The sequence below is a fragment of the Papaver somniferum genome, chromosome 10 (assembly GCF_003573695.1).
Source record: "Papaver somniferum cultivar HN1 chromosome 10, ASM357369v1, whole genome shotgun sequence".
Lineage (NCBI taxonomy): Eukaryota > Viridiplantae > Streptophyta > Magnoliopsida > Ranunculales > Papaveraceae > Papaver > Papaver somniferum.
Genome location: NC_039367.1, coordinates 138,408,263 through 138,426,421, shown reverse-complemented (window position 1 = coordinate 138,426,421; position 18,159 = coordinate 138,408,263). Strand labels below are relative to the sequence as shown.

Below are 18,159 nucleotides of genomic sequence, written 5' to 3'. Positions count from 1 at the left end.
TGTATCTTTGACATTCTACTGAAGTTATTTAGGCTAATCAGTTTGATTTAAATCTCAAACAGTTCACGGTGAATAGCAGGATTTATCGCTTCTCTATATAAGAGTTTCAATTTATTCACACCTATGACATTAACCTCTTCCAATGTTTCAACTCTTTTATTTTAAAAAAAATGTTTCAAACCTTTCATCACAGCTAGTAACCACTTGGCATGTTTCAACCCAAGGATAAATGATAAACATTAGAATCATATGCTCTGATGGGTTATGTTTATAGAGAAGATCCTAAAGATATGCTAAGTTTTGCATTTATAAAGCCAAATTTCAAGGTTGAAATACTTAATATCATCTGGTTATGCACAAAACCAATTTAGATGCCATGAACGGAGTAGGCATAGTAAAATTTACGAGCAAGGTGTTTAAAAAACATGATTCTTCATATGATTTTACATGAAAAGTCACCACAATAAACAAAGTGGAGAGCTTGAGTCGTGACCACCATTGTATGGATGCACTAACAATACAGATATATCACTCAATGTTTAATGCCTAGGTCAATCAACCAACAGAAGTTTACAGTTAGATTCAAGGTTGTCAAAAACAAAACCAAGAATGTTCAAATACGACTCGATTAAAATTAATTGGATGTATTCTAATTAGACAAGGGTTGATCCAAAAAATACAAACTAAAGTAAAATAGAAATTCAAACGTACACAGAAGAACAATGTTGACAAAGCCTACAGTTATAGTATGAATGGAATTTAAGGCGCATATGTCAAAGGTGTTGCTGAAGCTATAAACGGACTTATTAATGATGTCCCAAAACATATCAAGATGGAGATAATCAGGGCGAAAGAAAGTTGTATCGAGTTCAGAAACCTTGTATTTCAGTCTGTTCCTAGGAGGGAAAATAATACTGCACATGTAACTATGTACAGTTGGTCTATACATGATCCTCCTCAATGTTTCTTATCTTTTCTCATGTAATACGAGAGGTAATTGATCTGTTATTTAAATAACTGTTGTTCTGAAAGGTCAGATTCGAATCCATCAACCATGAATATTTAAGCATGAAAATTTCATAAGTCGATGATCTTCTGTGAATGTTTCTACATTTTTTTCTCCAAGTGCTTTCAACGAAACAAAGCTGTTAATGTGTGGTATTGGTACTGACCAAATATTGTCATCTTTATCAGACCTCCAAATGTTATCTGAGCTGTGTGTTTGTAGATCATATCGAAACACAGATCCAATGCGATCCATCCGTAAAATTTTACCCCCTTTCAGAACAGCAGTTAACTGAATTTGGAATTTTCCAGGGTGTTTGCAATTCATAATGTACTCTTTACTCCAAAGGGGAGACTTGTTATAAAATTCTTTGGTGTTGTAACAACTATTCAAAAATTATGGCACCGATGTTTGCCCTCTTCTTGTTGTGAGAAGAGCAAGAATAACTTGATTATTATAGTTATCGATTACATTGAGTTACAAGAAAGAATAACTAAATACAGAAGTACCCTAATTACAGAAGTATTCTAAATATGGAAGATACTTGATGTGCGCACCAAGTTATTGACCTTCCGGAACACGGTTCCTTCCAACACTCCCCCTCAAGTTGGAGTCGTATCAGATATGTCGCGTACTCCCAACTTGCTGATAATACGTTGATGATGTTCTCCCCCAAGGATTTTGTGAAGACGTCCGCTAACTGATCATGAGATCTAACATAAGTTGGAGATATCAATCCTGATATGATTCTTTCACGCACGAAGTGACAATCTATTTCAATGTGCTTTGTTCGTTCATGAAAAATTGAATTATTTGCAATGTGAATTGCAGCTTGATTATCACAGTGTATCGTCACTGGTTTATGAATCTTGATTCGAAAGTCTTGTATGAGATAAGTGAGCCATTGTATCTCACTTGATAGATTAGCTAAAGCTCGGTATTCAGCCTCTGCAGACGATCAAGTTACGGTAACTTATTTCTTACTTTTCCAGGATATAGGGTTGTTTCCCATCATGGTAATATACCATGTGGTTGATCGTCGGGTTGTTGGTCAACCAACCCAATCAGAGTCTGCATATCCAGTTAAGGTTAAATTACTATCTGATGACAAAAGAATTCCTTTACCAATAGAACCTTTTAGATATCGTAAAATACGATTTGCAGCATCCATGTGCGTAGTTGTGGGTTTTTGCATGAATTGACTAAGGCAATTTACTGCATACACTATATCAGGTCTAGTGACCGTTAAGTATAGCAGTCGTCCAATTAGACGACGATATGATGAAGGATCATTCAGAAGTTTACCATCTATTGGCGTTAGTTTTGTATTTTGCTCCATAGGAAATGATGATGGGCGTGATCTTAGCCCTGCATCTTGGAGGATATTCAAGGTATAGTTTCTTTGACATAAAATTATGCCTTTCGGCGACCGGGAAACCTCAATTCCCAAAAAATATTGTAACTTACCTAAGTCTTTGATTGAGAATTTATTTTCAAGAACTCCTTTGAAGTGTTGAATCAACTTAGGATCATTTCCTGTCATAATAATATCATCTACATATACTAAAATATATATAGAGATGGAACCTTTATGATAGTGAAATAAACAATAATCTGCTAAAGATTGTTTAAAACCTTCAGAAATGAGAGTAGTCGAAAACTTTGCAAACCACTGACGAGAAGCTTGTTTAAGTCCGTAAATAGATTTATTTAAACGACACACAAAATTCTCCCCCTATCACTTAAAACCGGGAGGTAGATCCATAAAAATTTCTTCATTTAAGTCGCCTTGAAGAAAGGCATTATTCACATCAAATTGGCGAAGAGACCAGCCTTTGATGGAGGCAATAGATAATAACATACGAATAGTTACAAGTTTTGCAACTGGTGAAAAAGTATCATGGTAATCGACTCCTTCAAGTTGAGTGTAACCTTTTGCAACCTAGCGAGCTTTGTGACGCTCAATGGTACCGTCAGATTTGTATTTAATACGATATACCCATTTACACCCAATAACAAATTTATTATGGGGACGTGGCACCTCAGTCCACGTATCATTCTCTTTCAAGGCAGTAACTTCTACTACCATGGAATTTTTCCATACCGGAGATCGCATGGCTTCTTGAAAGGTGCCGGGTTCATGTTGAGTAATACTATTTGAAAGAAAAGCTTTATGATCATGAGAAAATTTATCAAATTTTAAATAATGAGCCAATGGATATAAAGGTTCCGTACGCGAGGGAGTAAATATTTGATTACATTCATAATCTTTTAAGTACGAAGGAGGATTACTTACCCGTTGGTGTCTATCCAAGAGAGCGAAGTTGGATCGAGCAGCGGAGGTGAAGGTGGCGGTGAAACAGGCTGTATACTTTCTGTGTCGTTGGATAGACTGGGACGTAGGTTGGACGAGCTGTTAACGTTGATAGTAGCATCATGCGAAGAAGGGAAAGGGGTCATTGCAGTAGGTGAATGCACTACTGTGTCATCACTTAAACAATCATTATTTAAATAAAAAATTTCTAATGTTGCAGTAGGTAATGGATGCACTACTGTATCATCGTTCAAATGTGTATTTGTAGTAGACGTGGGTTTATCCAACTTCCAACACTACAGTTTTGTCCAAATGTGGTTGATTGGGTCCAGGTTGGTGTACTATCACAACTGGCTCGTTTGGTGTCTCATTGTCTTTATGGGAGGTATTGGAATCAACTGAATTAGAAAGGGGAAAAGTTGATTCAAGAAAAACAACGTCCCTAGATACATATATTATTTTTGATTCGATATCGTATATACGGTATCCTTTTTGACCATAGGGATATCCCATAAAAATGCCGGGACGAGCTCTAGCATCAAATCTGTGCTTTATCCTAGTGTTTTTGGCGTAACACAAACAACAGAAAACACGTAGATTAGTTTGGAGGGCTCCCAAATAAAACTTCATGGGGTGACTTATAACCAAGTAATGGAGTTGGTAATTTGTTGATCAAGAAAGTGGCAGTGAGTACACACTCATCCCAAAATTTCAAGGGAAGATTTGAATGAAATCGTAGAGAACGAGCAACCTCAAGAAGATGACGATGTTTGCGCTCCACCGCCGCATTCTGTTGAGGAGTGACTATACAACTCCGCTGATGCACAATTCCAAGTTTGAAAAACAACTTTTACATGGATTTGGAAAGAAATTCAATTCCATTATCAGAACGTATTTTTTGAATTTGAGGTAAGTAAACATCTCCAGATCCATAAGAAAGTGTATTAACAGAATAATTAAATTGAATGCGAACATAAGCAAGAAATATTGTAAATACTTAAAAGTTTCAGATTTAACCTTCGTTAAGAATATCCAAGTGCAACGTGAGAAGTCGTCGACATTAGAAAGAAAATAACGATCCCCATAATACTTGGTTCGCTAAATGGTCCCCAAATATCAAAGTGGATTAACTCAAAAATCCTAGAACTAGAGCTACTATGAGAAGAAAACTTTAAACGAGACTGTTTGGCTTGTGGACAAATCCCACAAATGCCTTTGTCTGAACTAATAAAGGGAAATTGCTTAGATAAATAATCTAATCTAGGTGAGGACGGATGTCCTAATCTCCAATGCCAAAGATGAAAATTTTGCGGAAGCGAAATAGAAAGAGCATTAGCTTCACGAAGATAATATAGATCATTGTAGTAATCATCCTGACCAATTAACTTCTTCGATTGTAGGTCCTGGAAGTAGCAATGATTAGAATAAAAGGTGACAAAATAACGTTTAGAACGAACAAATTGTCCTACAGATAATAAATTGAATTTGCATGTAGGAACATGAAGAACATTAGCAAATCTTAAGGTAGGGGAAAAATTAACTGTCCCTATATGAAGTGCAGATAGACAACTCCCGTTTGGAAGTTGAATGGACATACATGGTGGTGCTTTAACATAAGAGGAAAATAATTTCAAAGAACAACAAATATGATTAGATGCACCTGTATCTATAATCCAAAGAGGATTGGATGTAAATAAAGAAGTTGGCAGTTGGTGGTGTAGGACCTGATTGAAGTAAAGCTAAAAGTTGATTATATTGATCACGAGTCAATTGGGGAGAAACAGTTGAAGAAGAGCTAGCCATATAGCCACTTGGAGCAGTTGAAAAAGAATTCACTAGGTACCCATTCGGTTCATCCCTTTGCTTGTTTGGATAATCAACAATTTGGTAGCAACGATCTTTGGTGTGACCTATTTTCTTGCAATGATCGCATGAAGGACGCGGTTTCTTATTGTTGGATCCGTTGTAGTTGCTGCGTGATGGAGGTCGAGACTCAAATCTCGTTGAAAGTGCAGCGTTTTCGACTTGTGGTGCAGCTTCAATGTTGATGGATTGCTGTTGTTCTTCTTGGCGAAGAAGGGAATAAATTTCCGCGATTGACGGAAAAGGAGACATGAGAAGTATATTACTCCTAACCGCAGCAAATCGATCATGAAGACCTTGTAAGAATTCCATAGCTTTATCCCTGTTTAATTGCTCAAGCACTTGTTTTCCATTACCGCAAGTACAAGGCTCAACTGGTGTAAGAGCACCTACTTCATCCCATAGACTTTTAATCTTGGTCTAGTAAGAAGAGATACTAAAATCCTCTTGTTTCAGATTACAGATATGACGTTTTAGGTCAAATATTCTAGGCGTATTTGTTTCAGAAAATCGATCTTCGAGATCAATCCAAATATCCCTAGCACTTTCGATCCAACTGATGCTGCGTTTTATTTCAGCTTCACAAGAATTGGCAATCCAAATATAAACCAAATTATTGGCACGAATCCATGAAGGAAGTTTATCATCAGAAGCTTCTGGTTTGTTGATTGTACCGTCAACAAAACCATATTTGTTCTTGGCTCTTAGATCCCTAGAAATTCCTCTCGACCAAGTAGGATAATTGTCACACGTTAATACAGGGGAATAAAGCACAGTCGACGGATTATCCGACGCTGGTACATCAAACGGATCTAGGTTTGAGTGATTTTCTGATTGATTTTCATCAGGATTCTTTGCTTTTGAATGCGATGGCGATGGTGGTGGTGTTCCAACCATGTTGATAAAAACAAAAAATTGATTGGGAATAAAAATATGAGGATGAATTGAAAGGAATTAAAAACTTAAAAATCGTACCTGCTCTGCTATACCATCAGAAATTATGGACCGATGTTTACCCTCTTCTTTTTGTGAGAAGAGAAAGAATAACTTGATTATTTATAGTTATCGATTACATTGAGTTACAAGAAAGAATAGCTAAATACAGAAGTACCCTAATTACAGAAGTATTCTAAATATGGAAGATACTTGATGTGCGCACCAAGTTATTGGCCTTCCGGAACACGGTTCCTTCCGACCATTATCACCTCCTTATTCTTCTTTAGTAACCACAAGTCCCATTTCAACATTTCAGGGTAAAAATATGCATTAACAAGTAACAACACAAAAAACTCTCTGACTATACAAAGTCTACAGCCAGTGCAATCTATACGCGGGATAGATTCTAGACATGGGGTCTGGATCATGTAGAATTCCTCGTCTGCCAAATTGAAAGCCACAACTTCATATGATCCCACATGGAGCCAGCAAAAGGGCTCCATTTACACAAACACTCGCAGAAGCAGCGTTAAATAGCACGGAAAGATCGGTTTCTCCACTACCAAGTGTATATACCTCGACATGTCCCTCAGGCGGTTCATGTGTTCCATCATAAATATAGGAAATTCTAATCACCTTGCACTCGTTAGTTAGAGGGTGATATCCAAAGCCATGCACAACGCGAATAACCGCATCATTTTTAATCTTGTCGTCGATGCATATAACCCTGGAAGTTGCACAATTTGTCTAGTAATAGCTGATATAAAATGGTTCGTAATAACTCCTGGGAAATTGGGCTAAGGTGGGCCTGTAAATTGTCTCCGCTGATAAACAAATGTTAAACATGGAGGGGGCTTGTTACCGGAATTCAACCAAGATAATGTTCGTGATGCAATCCAAGATGTCAATGAAGAGGTGATGGAGAATATATTTGATAATGTTATTGAAGAAGAGAATGATGATGAAGAAGAGCAGGGAAATGAAGAGGTTGAACAAGATCAAGGAAATGAAGACCAAGGAAATGTATAAGAAGAAGAACTAGAACCCGGCAAAGAAGGAGAAGGACAAGAGGAGGAAGAGGAGGGAGAGGAAGGAGACGATGAATATGAGGAAGAGGATGGAGAAGAGGGAGAGGATGATTATGAAGAAGAAGAGGAAGAGGATGGAGAAGAGGGAGAGGATGATGATGAAGAAGAGCAAGAAATTTTTCCTGCTAAAGAGAAAAAGAAGCCGAAGCCGCCTAGCAAAAGATACACACACATTCCCCATGCTGAATGGGACCCAACTTATGGTACTCCAAATGATGGAGGGGCAACATTGTTTGGCTGCAAACACTCATGGGCTGCGAAGATCTATGCGACAAAGGTATTCTTTAAGTTCATAATGTTACGTTCTTTTTGTATTAATAGTGTTTCGTCAAGTATTACACTAGTACAAACCTTCATATAGGCCACGTTTTTTTATTTATAGCCTAGCCACGTTTCGGATTATTTGCGTGGGTGTTGGTCATAGATATAACTATAGCCACGTTTTGTGTTACCTTGTAGTCATAGTGCACCATTTTGGTCATGGCTTTAAATGTAAACCCTTCAACCGTAGCCATAAACACCTTTTGGTCATGGGTCTAAGTCTAAACCCATCACCTGTAGCCATAGGTGAGAATATGGCCACATTAAGCAATTATGTACGTGGCGAGTTCAAAAGTTGGCTTTAGACACGCCTATTAACTCGTGACGGAAAGGAATCTGATTAATCCACTTTGATTTGTTTATGTGTCCAAAGGGTTGGGTTCATTAGACACATTTTGTGACCGAGACAACCATCCGCCGTGTTTGGGTTTTGTTGAATCTCAACTAGGGTCAGGTGTATCTATTGTTAAGGAATTCAATGATCAGAAAACCGTGAGACCAGATTTTCATGTAACAACTATATTCGAATGGTACTCTAAGAGTAGGTACTTCTGTTACATGCGCAAGTTATATTGGAGGTATGTTTGATACAGATGGAGGAGTTGACGCTATTTTTCTCAAGCAATGCTTCTGGTTTGACACAACTGTCAGTGTGTCAACTTGGTACAAATATACTAACTCTGGACACTTGGTTTTTCAATTTGTCACAATGCAGCAGCTTATTTTTTAACAGGAATAAGTAAAATTACACCAACCAGACTATAATTCAGGCAAAGGTGAGCTGTATTTATGCCCGATAACAATCACATTTAGAATAAACTATGAGAGTAAATACAAAATTAAGTGTCTCACAGTTGTAACAAATTCTCTAAGAAGAGATAGTAGTGCATCTGCTATTATTCTCCACACAATCATAACCCATCCCTTAACATAGTATACAAAGAGAAAGATACCAAGGTAGACAAAGGCTGTAGAACTATAAACATGTATCCAGTTGCGCGAAGTGTGTGCATTAGATAGGTGTGAGCTAAAGTAGTCTCCAGTACAGGTCTTCTAGCACAGTACAAGCCTCCAACTAGTTTCCTAGTCTCCTGGTAGTTGTGTAAATGTTACAGCAGCCACTTCTATAATTTGAAAAAGTAGACCATTCCTAACATTCTTCAGACGAGAAATTTGGAACGCAACAACTCTTGAGGTCATCGAAAACATGAGGCAGATCCTCGTTGTGATGACTATGAAATAAAAGTCATTGAAAATAAAGCACAGGTGAAACTGCCGAACTTTTGCAGCTTATTTTTGCATCATTTCTGGAGAGTGACTTTTGATAGAGAACCCCTTTGCAGCTATATATTCTCATGTATAAATGGTAGGAACTAATCCCACACTTACAACAAAAATATCGTAAGAGCGTTGAATATTCACAAAGAAACAGGGTCTTAGTTCAACCAAAAGAATGAAGAAAGTACAAAAGTAGATTCCCCTACCCCAGGGGAATCTACTTAGTTACAAATGTAACTCTCATCCTTCGCTTCGAGATTAACATAAAAGTTTGCAACAATCATTACCAATATCCATTAGATCAACAACCCACTTAAAAAGGACGTCAACAAGAAAGCAGAACGATGTAGGAAAAACAAGACATTGTATTTCATGGATATCGCATTCTCGTAAAGAGGTTATACATTTTATATTGTCAGACCTTCCTTATATCAACTTTTTTGACCATTAATACCATAAACTGAAACCTAGAAATGTTGAAATTCCTTCTCATACAAGACTGTCTCGCCTAAACAACCAGAAACCCCTGGCAATATCTTATCCTAGATAGTCTTAGGTCCTGATTTCGCCTTATATTTCTAAAATGTATCCAACTCTGTAACCTCCGTGTCTAATTTCTTTGTTCTGTGAAAAAAATTAAAATCTATAAGCATACTAAATGTAAATAACAGCTCTCACTAAAGTAATGGTGACAATTAGACTATAGCTTAAGTAAGACTGTTGACGGGGGACAGATAATGGCTTTACCGGAATCAACACAGCCAACCCAGCTGCATGGCTTAATCTTTATGATGAAACAGTCGATAACAAAAGAAACCATACAAAACCTACAAATCTCACACATTAATTTGCCAACTTTAAAATATAATAATGTGTAAACCACCATTTAACCCCAAAACAAGCGCCAACAGCAGAAAAAAAAACTTATAGGCTTATAGCTTAATCACCCAGATTGCCAGAAGGCACATACATAATACCTAATATTGGTTATCAACAGAACTATAGCTCAATCACCCAAAATGTTAAAAGAGGCGGTAATTCAACACACAAACTAGTTCGTCAAAAACAATACAATTTACTATGTAAGTGCATTAAACTCGATGATGAAAATATGAACTGAAAGATTAATAAGGATACAAATCAATAATAATATTAGATGCATAAAGTTAAGGGTTTCAAATCCTAATAGAAATAACAGAACAAGCAAGTAATAGAAACACCGGAATTCATCTGGCAGAAAAAACTTTTCTACTGAAGCATTAACCCAACATGTAAGATGCAACAAAAAAAACAAATTATGCAGACATAAATTGAGCTAGCATTCGTCGGTAGCAATTGTAATTGAAGTTCCATGTGAGACATAGGTAAAATCATGTTACGTATTCCTTTTAGAAAGAATAGAGCGCGCATACATACAACTAGCATGCTAAGGAATGAGAATAAACAAAAGGGCCATCATTTTTTTTCTATCAATATCATGTCACTAACTGAATAACCACTGATTAAAGGAAATAAAGCGATGTACCAGCTGGAGTATCATTTTGGCTTGAAAAAAAAAATTGTGCACCGGCAAACAGAAAAAATTACCTCTTAAAAGAACATTGGAAGTCGTAATAACAAAATTGTACATCATGTTCTTTTTTGGGACTCTTATTCTCTTTAACGCCCATTATTGTCTCCAACAAATATGGGGCATTGATTCCTTAATACACTATGGATACCTAGAAAGCAGTAAAGTGAGATTAATAGCTATCCCAAGAAATAAGTATTTCACTGAGATTCTTAAATAAAATTGCACATAGGTGATATATATTTGTCTCATAGGTGATGCATCTTCTAGCCTAATACAGTGAGCAAAGTTCAAGCAAAAATAGTACTCATATAGTTCCCCAAATTTTGTTTGATTATCAATTTCAGATTCATTTTATAAAATTACAGGAAACAATTACCAATATTATGATTTTTTACTAAAGTATCCCTTGTACTCTTTATCATTTATTGATCGAGCAACAAACCCCACCCTTTCAAAACCGAGAGAAAACTTATAGGTCACAACACAAATTAAGAGCATATACCACCAGATGGATGACTAGAGTTGAGTCTAATATGGTATATATCCACTAGATGACCGCACAATGGTGGGTGACCGACCAAGAAATAAGGCTTGATGATGGTACTAATTTACAACTGTACATAAGTTGACTGTACCTGGCCGGGAAAACAAGTTTTCCTCTCGCGGGCATTCCACAAACAACCAAAGTGTAGGATCCTAATTCCCCTTCCCATGTAAGTAATCCCCTGACCACTTTCTTCTTGCTATTTTATACAAACTACACTAATAGTTACATGCTTATATTGAACACAATCCAAAATTTTGGTATGAAGGTAATACCCATGCCAATCCGATAAATGTTTTACCTTCTCAACAAAAGGAAGGTCCAAGCAATCTTATACTCAAATTCATCACATCCATCTTGATTGCAATGGCATAATTAAAAGCATCAAGGAACCAAAGCTGAATATTGTCTCTCCTGGACCCTGATACTTGTTCTGGAGATGTGCACCTATTTATAAAAACCAAGCAAATTTCAGGTAATCATTTAAACAAACACATAAAGGGCATCAAGTTATCAGCATATCAAGTCGATTGATTAGGAATTAAAACATATCATGTTCATTATGGTCAAGCCATTTTTTCTTTTTTTTCGCAGATGAGAAATTGTGAAACAACACAGTTAAGGAAGTTTAGAAATTACAGCAAACTAAGGGACATGAACCAATCAGAAAACCTACACAAAAGGACATAAACCTATTTAAATCGGTATTTAATTCAAGATTTATAAAATCACCATGTAACAAGAAGTGTTTTCAATTTAAAACAGATCTTCTTACCCGAAATCAATGTAAGATAACAAGGAACGAGATAAATTGATTTATCTTCCTTTTCTCCATCTTAAAAATCTCTGAAAAATGAAGAATTTCATGAGAAAAACACTGAAAAAACATATGGGTTTTGGTTTAGGGTTGATTAACCACAAGATGCGTCGTTTTGATTTAGTTGGAGAAAATAATCGACTTCTTTCTTATTGACATCATGGGGGTGAAAAATGGAAGGGTCGGGTTCTATTCATGGGGTGAAGTGGTCAGGTTCTATTCATGGGTTTTTTCGAAGGGTTTCAAGCTTGGAAAGAAAAGAAAAAAACGAAGAGCAGAGAATCACAAGATTCGGTTAGGTTTTCACGGGAGAAAAGAAAATTTAGGGGAAATAAAATAATGCGCCAAAATTTGGTTGTTCCCGCCGACCAAAATTTCGTGGTAATCCATGCCCCTTTATGTGTTAAAAATAGAGAAGGATGGTGAGATAAAAATAGACCATGGAAATCTCGGATTATAGAGTACTACTTTTAAATATTTAAGGATCGAATGAATTTAAAACAAAGTATGAAACCATGAACTCAATGAACATAGATAGAACTCTAAGCACCAAATGAGACCAGGTGTTATATTAAGATTATCCGTTTTATCTATGTAATTCCTTTTGCACACATTTTGTGTTACAATGTATGACATGAGATATCGATATTGGACGTTGCTTATCAAGTTAGATCCATAATTCAATATTCTGCCTTATAGTTTGCTTTTTAGCCTAAGTTTTATAGAATTGAAGCGATTGCATCAAATCGAAGGAATTTATCAAAAATCGATATTTCAGTGATAATAAATTAGATTAAACTAGGTGGAAAATCAATCATGATGAGCATGAGGTAGTGATGTTGAGTAAGCTTTGAAGAAATATACTAAAATTTAATCGATTTGTGGATATTAGTCTTTAGTAAATGAAAATTATTATACTAAAATTAGTCAATCTAATTGTACTAAATTTTTAGTAAACATTACTAGACCATACTCGCCATGACTGATTCTCAATAAATTTCAATTTAACTATACTCAATTTTGCATAATTCTATCAGAATCATTACATCATAGTCACCCTGACTGATATATCTATGCATTTCCATCTTAGTCGATCTAATTTTATCCAATTTTCGGTCAAACGTTACTAAATCATACTCTTCATGAATGAAAAATCTACAAATTCAATCCAATTTTCGTCGAAATTACTAAATAATAATTACTAATGTACTCACCATGACTGACTTATCTATGCATTTCCATTTAATTCAATCCAATGGTACTAAATTTTCGTCCAACGTTACTTGGTCATACGCGTCATGACTGAGAATCAACGAATTCAATACTTTGCATGATTCCATCAAAATCATTAGGTCACAGTCATTGTGGCTGAATATACTCACCATGACTGATTCAACTGTGCACTTCCATCTTATTTTATCCGGTTGTACTCAAGTCTCACTCAACATTGCTAGATCATACTCATCATGACCGAAAAACAACAAATTCAGTCCAATTGTACTCAATTTTGTATAATTTCATTAAAAATTAATAGATCATGGTCACCATGATTAATGTGCTCACTCAATCGGTTAACTAGTCGAACTGTCCAGTTCACACGGTCAGGTCCAAGTTTACTTTTTGATTCGTAGTCAGGTGTCCAGTTTCGAAAAGTGTTTGTTACTTTAAAAACCATCGAAATGGATGTATCTATAAAGATTTAAAGGTGGATGATAACTAACATGAGCCCATATCTAGTGGTGGACCAATAACATAGATCTCACACACCTCTTACCTTAGGCTCTGTTACACTGTATACTGGTTTCTTTTGCAAACACGATGGGAAATTTTTGGTTCATTTGGCTGAAAATTAGGGGATGTTTAAGATTTTGTGAGAGAAAAAAAAGGAAATTAGTTTTCTTCTTCCGTAGGATTAAATCAGGTCAGATTCTTAGGAGAATTTTTCTGAAAGAAGAAACCAAAGAACAAAACTCAATCTTCTTTTCAGTTAACCCCAAATATCTTTGAGCGGCATGAAAATCAAATAAAAAAATCTTTTGGACGAGATTATTCCCGCTTGGTATGAATCTGTGCAACTAAAAGCCCCAAAATCATGAAGAATTGCATCCAATTTCATCTCCATCCTATGAGGTATATATTTTTTTCTCCATTTTCTCTTCAACTAGAAAGTGAACCCTAAGCTTGATTTTTGATTCAAACCCCAATTGATTTTAATTTCTGTTGACAGGGAACTTATCTGATTTGGATTATGGTGTTTTTACTAGTATAATTCTCAAATTAGTTTCTACTGAATATTAATCTTTATCTTGTAAGAATATATTCTAGGTGTTTTTTATATTTTGGGTAAAATAGTTCAATTTTATTTTTCGATCCTGTGGGTTTTTATAGGTGCTTATTCCTTAATGACCTATATGTTTGTTCAATTTGATTCTGATTCAACTGTTTCCTAAGCTGTTCAATTTTCAGAGTAATAATAAGTACATTGTTTGCTAGGCAATGAAAATAAGCGTATAGTTCATTTTGTCATATTTAGATAAGAAAGTGTTGTTCCTTTCATGAATTGATTGAATACCAGGCATGTTCATCAAATCAAATGTTAGGGCATAATAATATGTTTTGTAAACAAATCATCTTTATGCTTGATTTTTTTGTTATAGAATGTTTTTGATGGCACAGAGCCTAAATTTGAGTCACTCATATTATCTTAATTATGTTTATGTTCAATGATATATGCAGTTTCTGATTTGACTACACACGAGAATCTGAGTGGAGAGTCAGACTATGATGGGTATGCTGACTAAAGCCTTGCATAATTTGAAGGATAGTTAAAGGGTCAAGGAGATGAAAGTTATGGTGATAGCACCAGTTCTGATGGATCTATCAAAATTTTGACCATCTTGGTAATGCCGTAATGCTAGAATTGTTATACTAGCTTGTTTTTATTTGTTTTGCTTTTGACATAAATACAACGAGTTTACTCTTACACCATGTGTTTGCAATAACTTACGTAGATTGTTGCGGGTTTTTAAACTCAGAGGGAATGATGAACATGAAGGCATCGAGACTACCAAGGATCTTCTGCATCTACACATCACTCAGCTCCTGCAACTACACAAGGATCTCGTGCATCTAGCCAGCATTAAAATGGATTTACACCATCGTATTCTTTTCCTACTAAGAAATCTCCTACTTGAGAGAAGTCTACTATGCCTGATTCCCCTATTAGACACACTTCTCCAACTGAAACGCAGGAATATGATACAGCTAAACAAATGTATCTTGCATCTAAGCATCAGTCCTCTAACTCTCAACATGCATCTCAGTCGATGGCATCTAAAAAACTGAACTCCCAATGGTATGTTCTTGTTGCAGGTATTTTAATATATTGTGTTTTGAAAGGTCAATATGTTGATGTTAATAAGCATATATGTTTGCAGACTTGAAAATGGACACTGGCCTATAACACATTGGTACTGTTCTTCCATCAGTGTCAGATCAGGAAATACACGGAGTTCTAATTGATGATGATTGGATCAAGTGTCGACTGAATAAGCGATAAAGACGGATAATTCATTGCCCGTGCCATCTCACGAGCTCAAAAAAATACTTGATGTTGTTGATAGTTTTGTATCTTTGACGAAAAGACTTGTGATCTCTTGCTCTACTGTAAGTTGTTTTGTTCCATAATTTAGTCTAGTCTGTTATAACAAGTATGTGACCATAAAGATGAATGCTGAAAACTCAACAAAGTTGGTTTAAACAGATTAGTTTTATGTTTTACTTACAATCTTAACATCATCTTGCCTTTACAGTATTCTGATTTCATCAGATCTTTCTCTTTAGCTCAAATGTACATGTATTTGCTAGTGTAGCTTTGTCTTTAGCTCAGAACATGCTTGATTCACCTGAATGCCATATCATGTAATGCTATGTGATGTGTGATACCTGAATACAATTATTAATTTCTCCGCATCTTTATTAAGCGTAGCTTTGGCTCAAAACCAGCACTAGCAGATATGATATAACTGTATTTTATCTCCGATACACATATATTGCTAAAATTTGCACAAGCATACAACTGTGAGCATTTTTTTTATTGTATTTATTTAAGCTCTTGAAGCTGTGAATACTATTTACATTTTACATTTTTGAGGCAGTTATGGGAGAACACTAAAGCTATTTCAGGGCTTACTTCATGCATGTTACATATAAATATGGAGTTGCAAGCTAAATTTCTATGAACTTTAACTATTTAATACCTTATGCATCCTGATCAGTAGCATGGTTGGCTGCCTTATACATCCACTTTCTTGCTGCAGATGCATCCACTTTCAGATCCTGATGAACATGGTGCTGGGACTAAGAAGAGAAAGAACATTGTCAACATCTCCTCTAATTTCACCTATTCCATTTAGATTTTGAAGTGGGGAATTTAATACATTGATGCAACGTTGATACCACAGCTTTTATCGCATGTATCCATGATCTTCCTAATAACATATTATATGGCGATTCCATATCCACGACCACAATGTTACATGTGTTTCGATTTCTCCAAGTGGAATTCGTACCACTATTTCTCCTTTAGATTTTGTTGTGGATTTTCCAAAGCCGTGAACAAAATATGTTGAACTGGACATTTCTTCGCCTTTAAATCCCATTCCCCGGAATGCATGATAAAATATTATATCAACTGAAATTCCTGTATCGATTAAAGTTCTGTTCAACGTCCATTTTCCTGTGGATTTTATTGTTGTCTCCTTCTCTTTTCGTGTAATAGGCATTGTGATGATCAATGGAGATGAATGGTTCAAATTTTCTTTTGGTGTTCTTCCGCCATGAACGCAATTTTTTGCTTTTCCCAATCTTTCAAGGGTGATGTTTTTTTTACCGCCGTAACTTTCTTTCCTTCAAAATTTCGTTTATGTATTCTTCCTTTGATGTTTTCATGGAACTCATTAATTAAGCTTTTTGTTATCATATTACACTCCAATCTTTTGCCATTTTCATTAATTCTATTCATCTTTCTTCTAACTGATTCACTGATTTATTTAATCACTTTCTTGATTTGAATATTCTCAATCAACAATCTTCAACTTTCGATCTTCAAATCTCCCTGTTTCTAGCGCTATTATGTAGTTGCAGAAAATTCTACACTACACTCCTCATATGATTTCATTGTTAATCAACTTATTTTTAGGTTTACACTCTTAATTTTATTGATTAATTTTTGAATGTTCTTACAAGAAAGATAAAGAAGTCAAGAATGATCTCTGCTCTGAACTTTCTCTCTCCTATTTACTTGTTTCTTACTCAAAAAAGATCTCTCTCTTCTTTACAACTCGAATGACTATTTATAAGGAAATACATAGTGGATGACAGCTAATCTGTCCTTTATTTTCGGATATGGTTTGCGACATTCTCGCAACCTTACAAATGTTAATTTCCCAAGCTCTCTAATTTTTGCAGGACTATCACATCTTTCTCATGATCCTAACTGACGTCGTTTGTTATATTCTTCCTGAAATTGTTCTGCGACGCTATTGTGATGTACCATTGATAATTTCGCTGAGACATTATTGTTGCGAGATTCTGATCCTACATCTTGCCTCTTCTCATATCTTCTCTACAAAGTAGAGAATGATGTGAGAAATGCCGCAGCTGTTCTCTTCTTTATATTATGCATTTATCATAGTATTCTTTCTTCCGTTTATTTCTCGACACGTCTTTTGTAACCGTTGCCTTTTAATCGCTTATATCTTTCCGTATTAATCGTGTTGATTTTCTCGAGGAGAAATTCCCTCTATATATATTTGACATGTGCAAAACAGTTAAGCTCACAGCAAAATGGAGATGTCAATCTAGCTATCGAAGGCACAATCCTAGCACTGATAACAAATAAAGACATGTGATAAGAGTGTAAAGTGTATCTACACATGTGTAAAGAAAGATCTGAAGTCATGACTACTAATCACCAAGAGATAGTTTCTCAGGCTAAGAACTGAGGTCGAAATCTAGCTAGCTGTCCGGACTTTACGAGAATTGTGAATGAGTTGGAGGTATTTCACAATTGCTCGCGTTGTACATCAATGGCATACACCCTCCTTGCTTATTACAACGAAACAACAAAAGATGACTATTTACATGACTCTTATTTACATTGACTATTCTCTTTTATTTTTGGAACAAGAGATGATGGAATTGATAAATACTTGATTTTTTTGGTATTTTTCTGATATTTTTTTCTGAATATATACATCGATTTTTTTTTTTTTTTTTTTTTTTTTTTTTTTTTTTGGACAAAGAAACACTTTTGATACATGTACAAAAAGAAACAAAAATTACATGACACTTTGCAAGAGGTAGCCCTTTTTGATGCACCCAGTTAAATTCGATGGTTGTTTTTCTTAATGTAACCT

At 35.5% G+C, this 18,159-nt stretch overlaps 2 protein-coding genes and 1 long non-coding RNA gene across 3 annotated transcripts; 1 reads left to right on the top strand and 2 right to left on the bottom strand.

Annotated features, from left to right (window-relative positions):
* Positions 1-4,310: 4,310 nt before the first annotated feature.
* Positions 4,311-6,195, bottom strand: LOC113315005. The gene is made up of 2 exons (XM_026563321.1): positions 4,981-6,195; positions 4,311-4,723 (listed from the first exon to the last, which is right to left on the bottom strand). Exons 1-2 carry the CDS (start codon positions 5,493-5,495, stop codon positions 4,702-4,704), a joined length of 537 nt encoding a protein of 178 aa, XP_026419106.1. The 5' UTR covers positions 5,496-6,195; the 3' UTR covers positions 4,311-4,701.
* LOC113316299 lies at positions 5,604-6,080 on the bottom strand. The gene has a single exon (XM_026564510.1). It carries the CDS (start codon positions 6,078-6,080, stop codon positions 5,604-5,606), a length of 477 nt encoding a protein of 158 aa, XP_026420295.1.
* Positions 6,196-13,594: 7,399 nt separating the features above from the next.
* Positions 13,595-16,435, top strand: LOC113319105. The gene is made up of 5 exons (XR_003345106.1): positions 13,595-13,870; positions 14,477-14,640; positions 14,752-15,095; positions 15,178-15,406; positions 16,060-16,435. It is a non-coding gene; the product is annotated as an uncharacterized LOC113319105 (long non-coding RNA).
* The last annotated feature ends 1,724 nt before the right edge of the window (positions 16,436-18,159 follow it).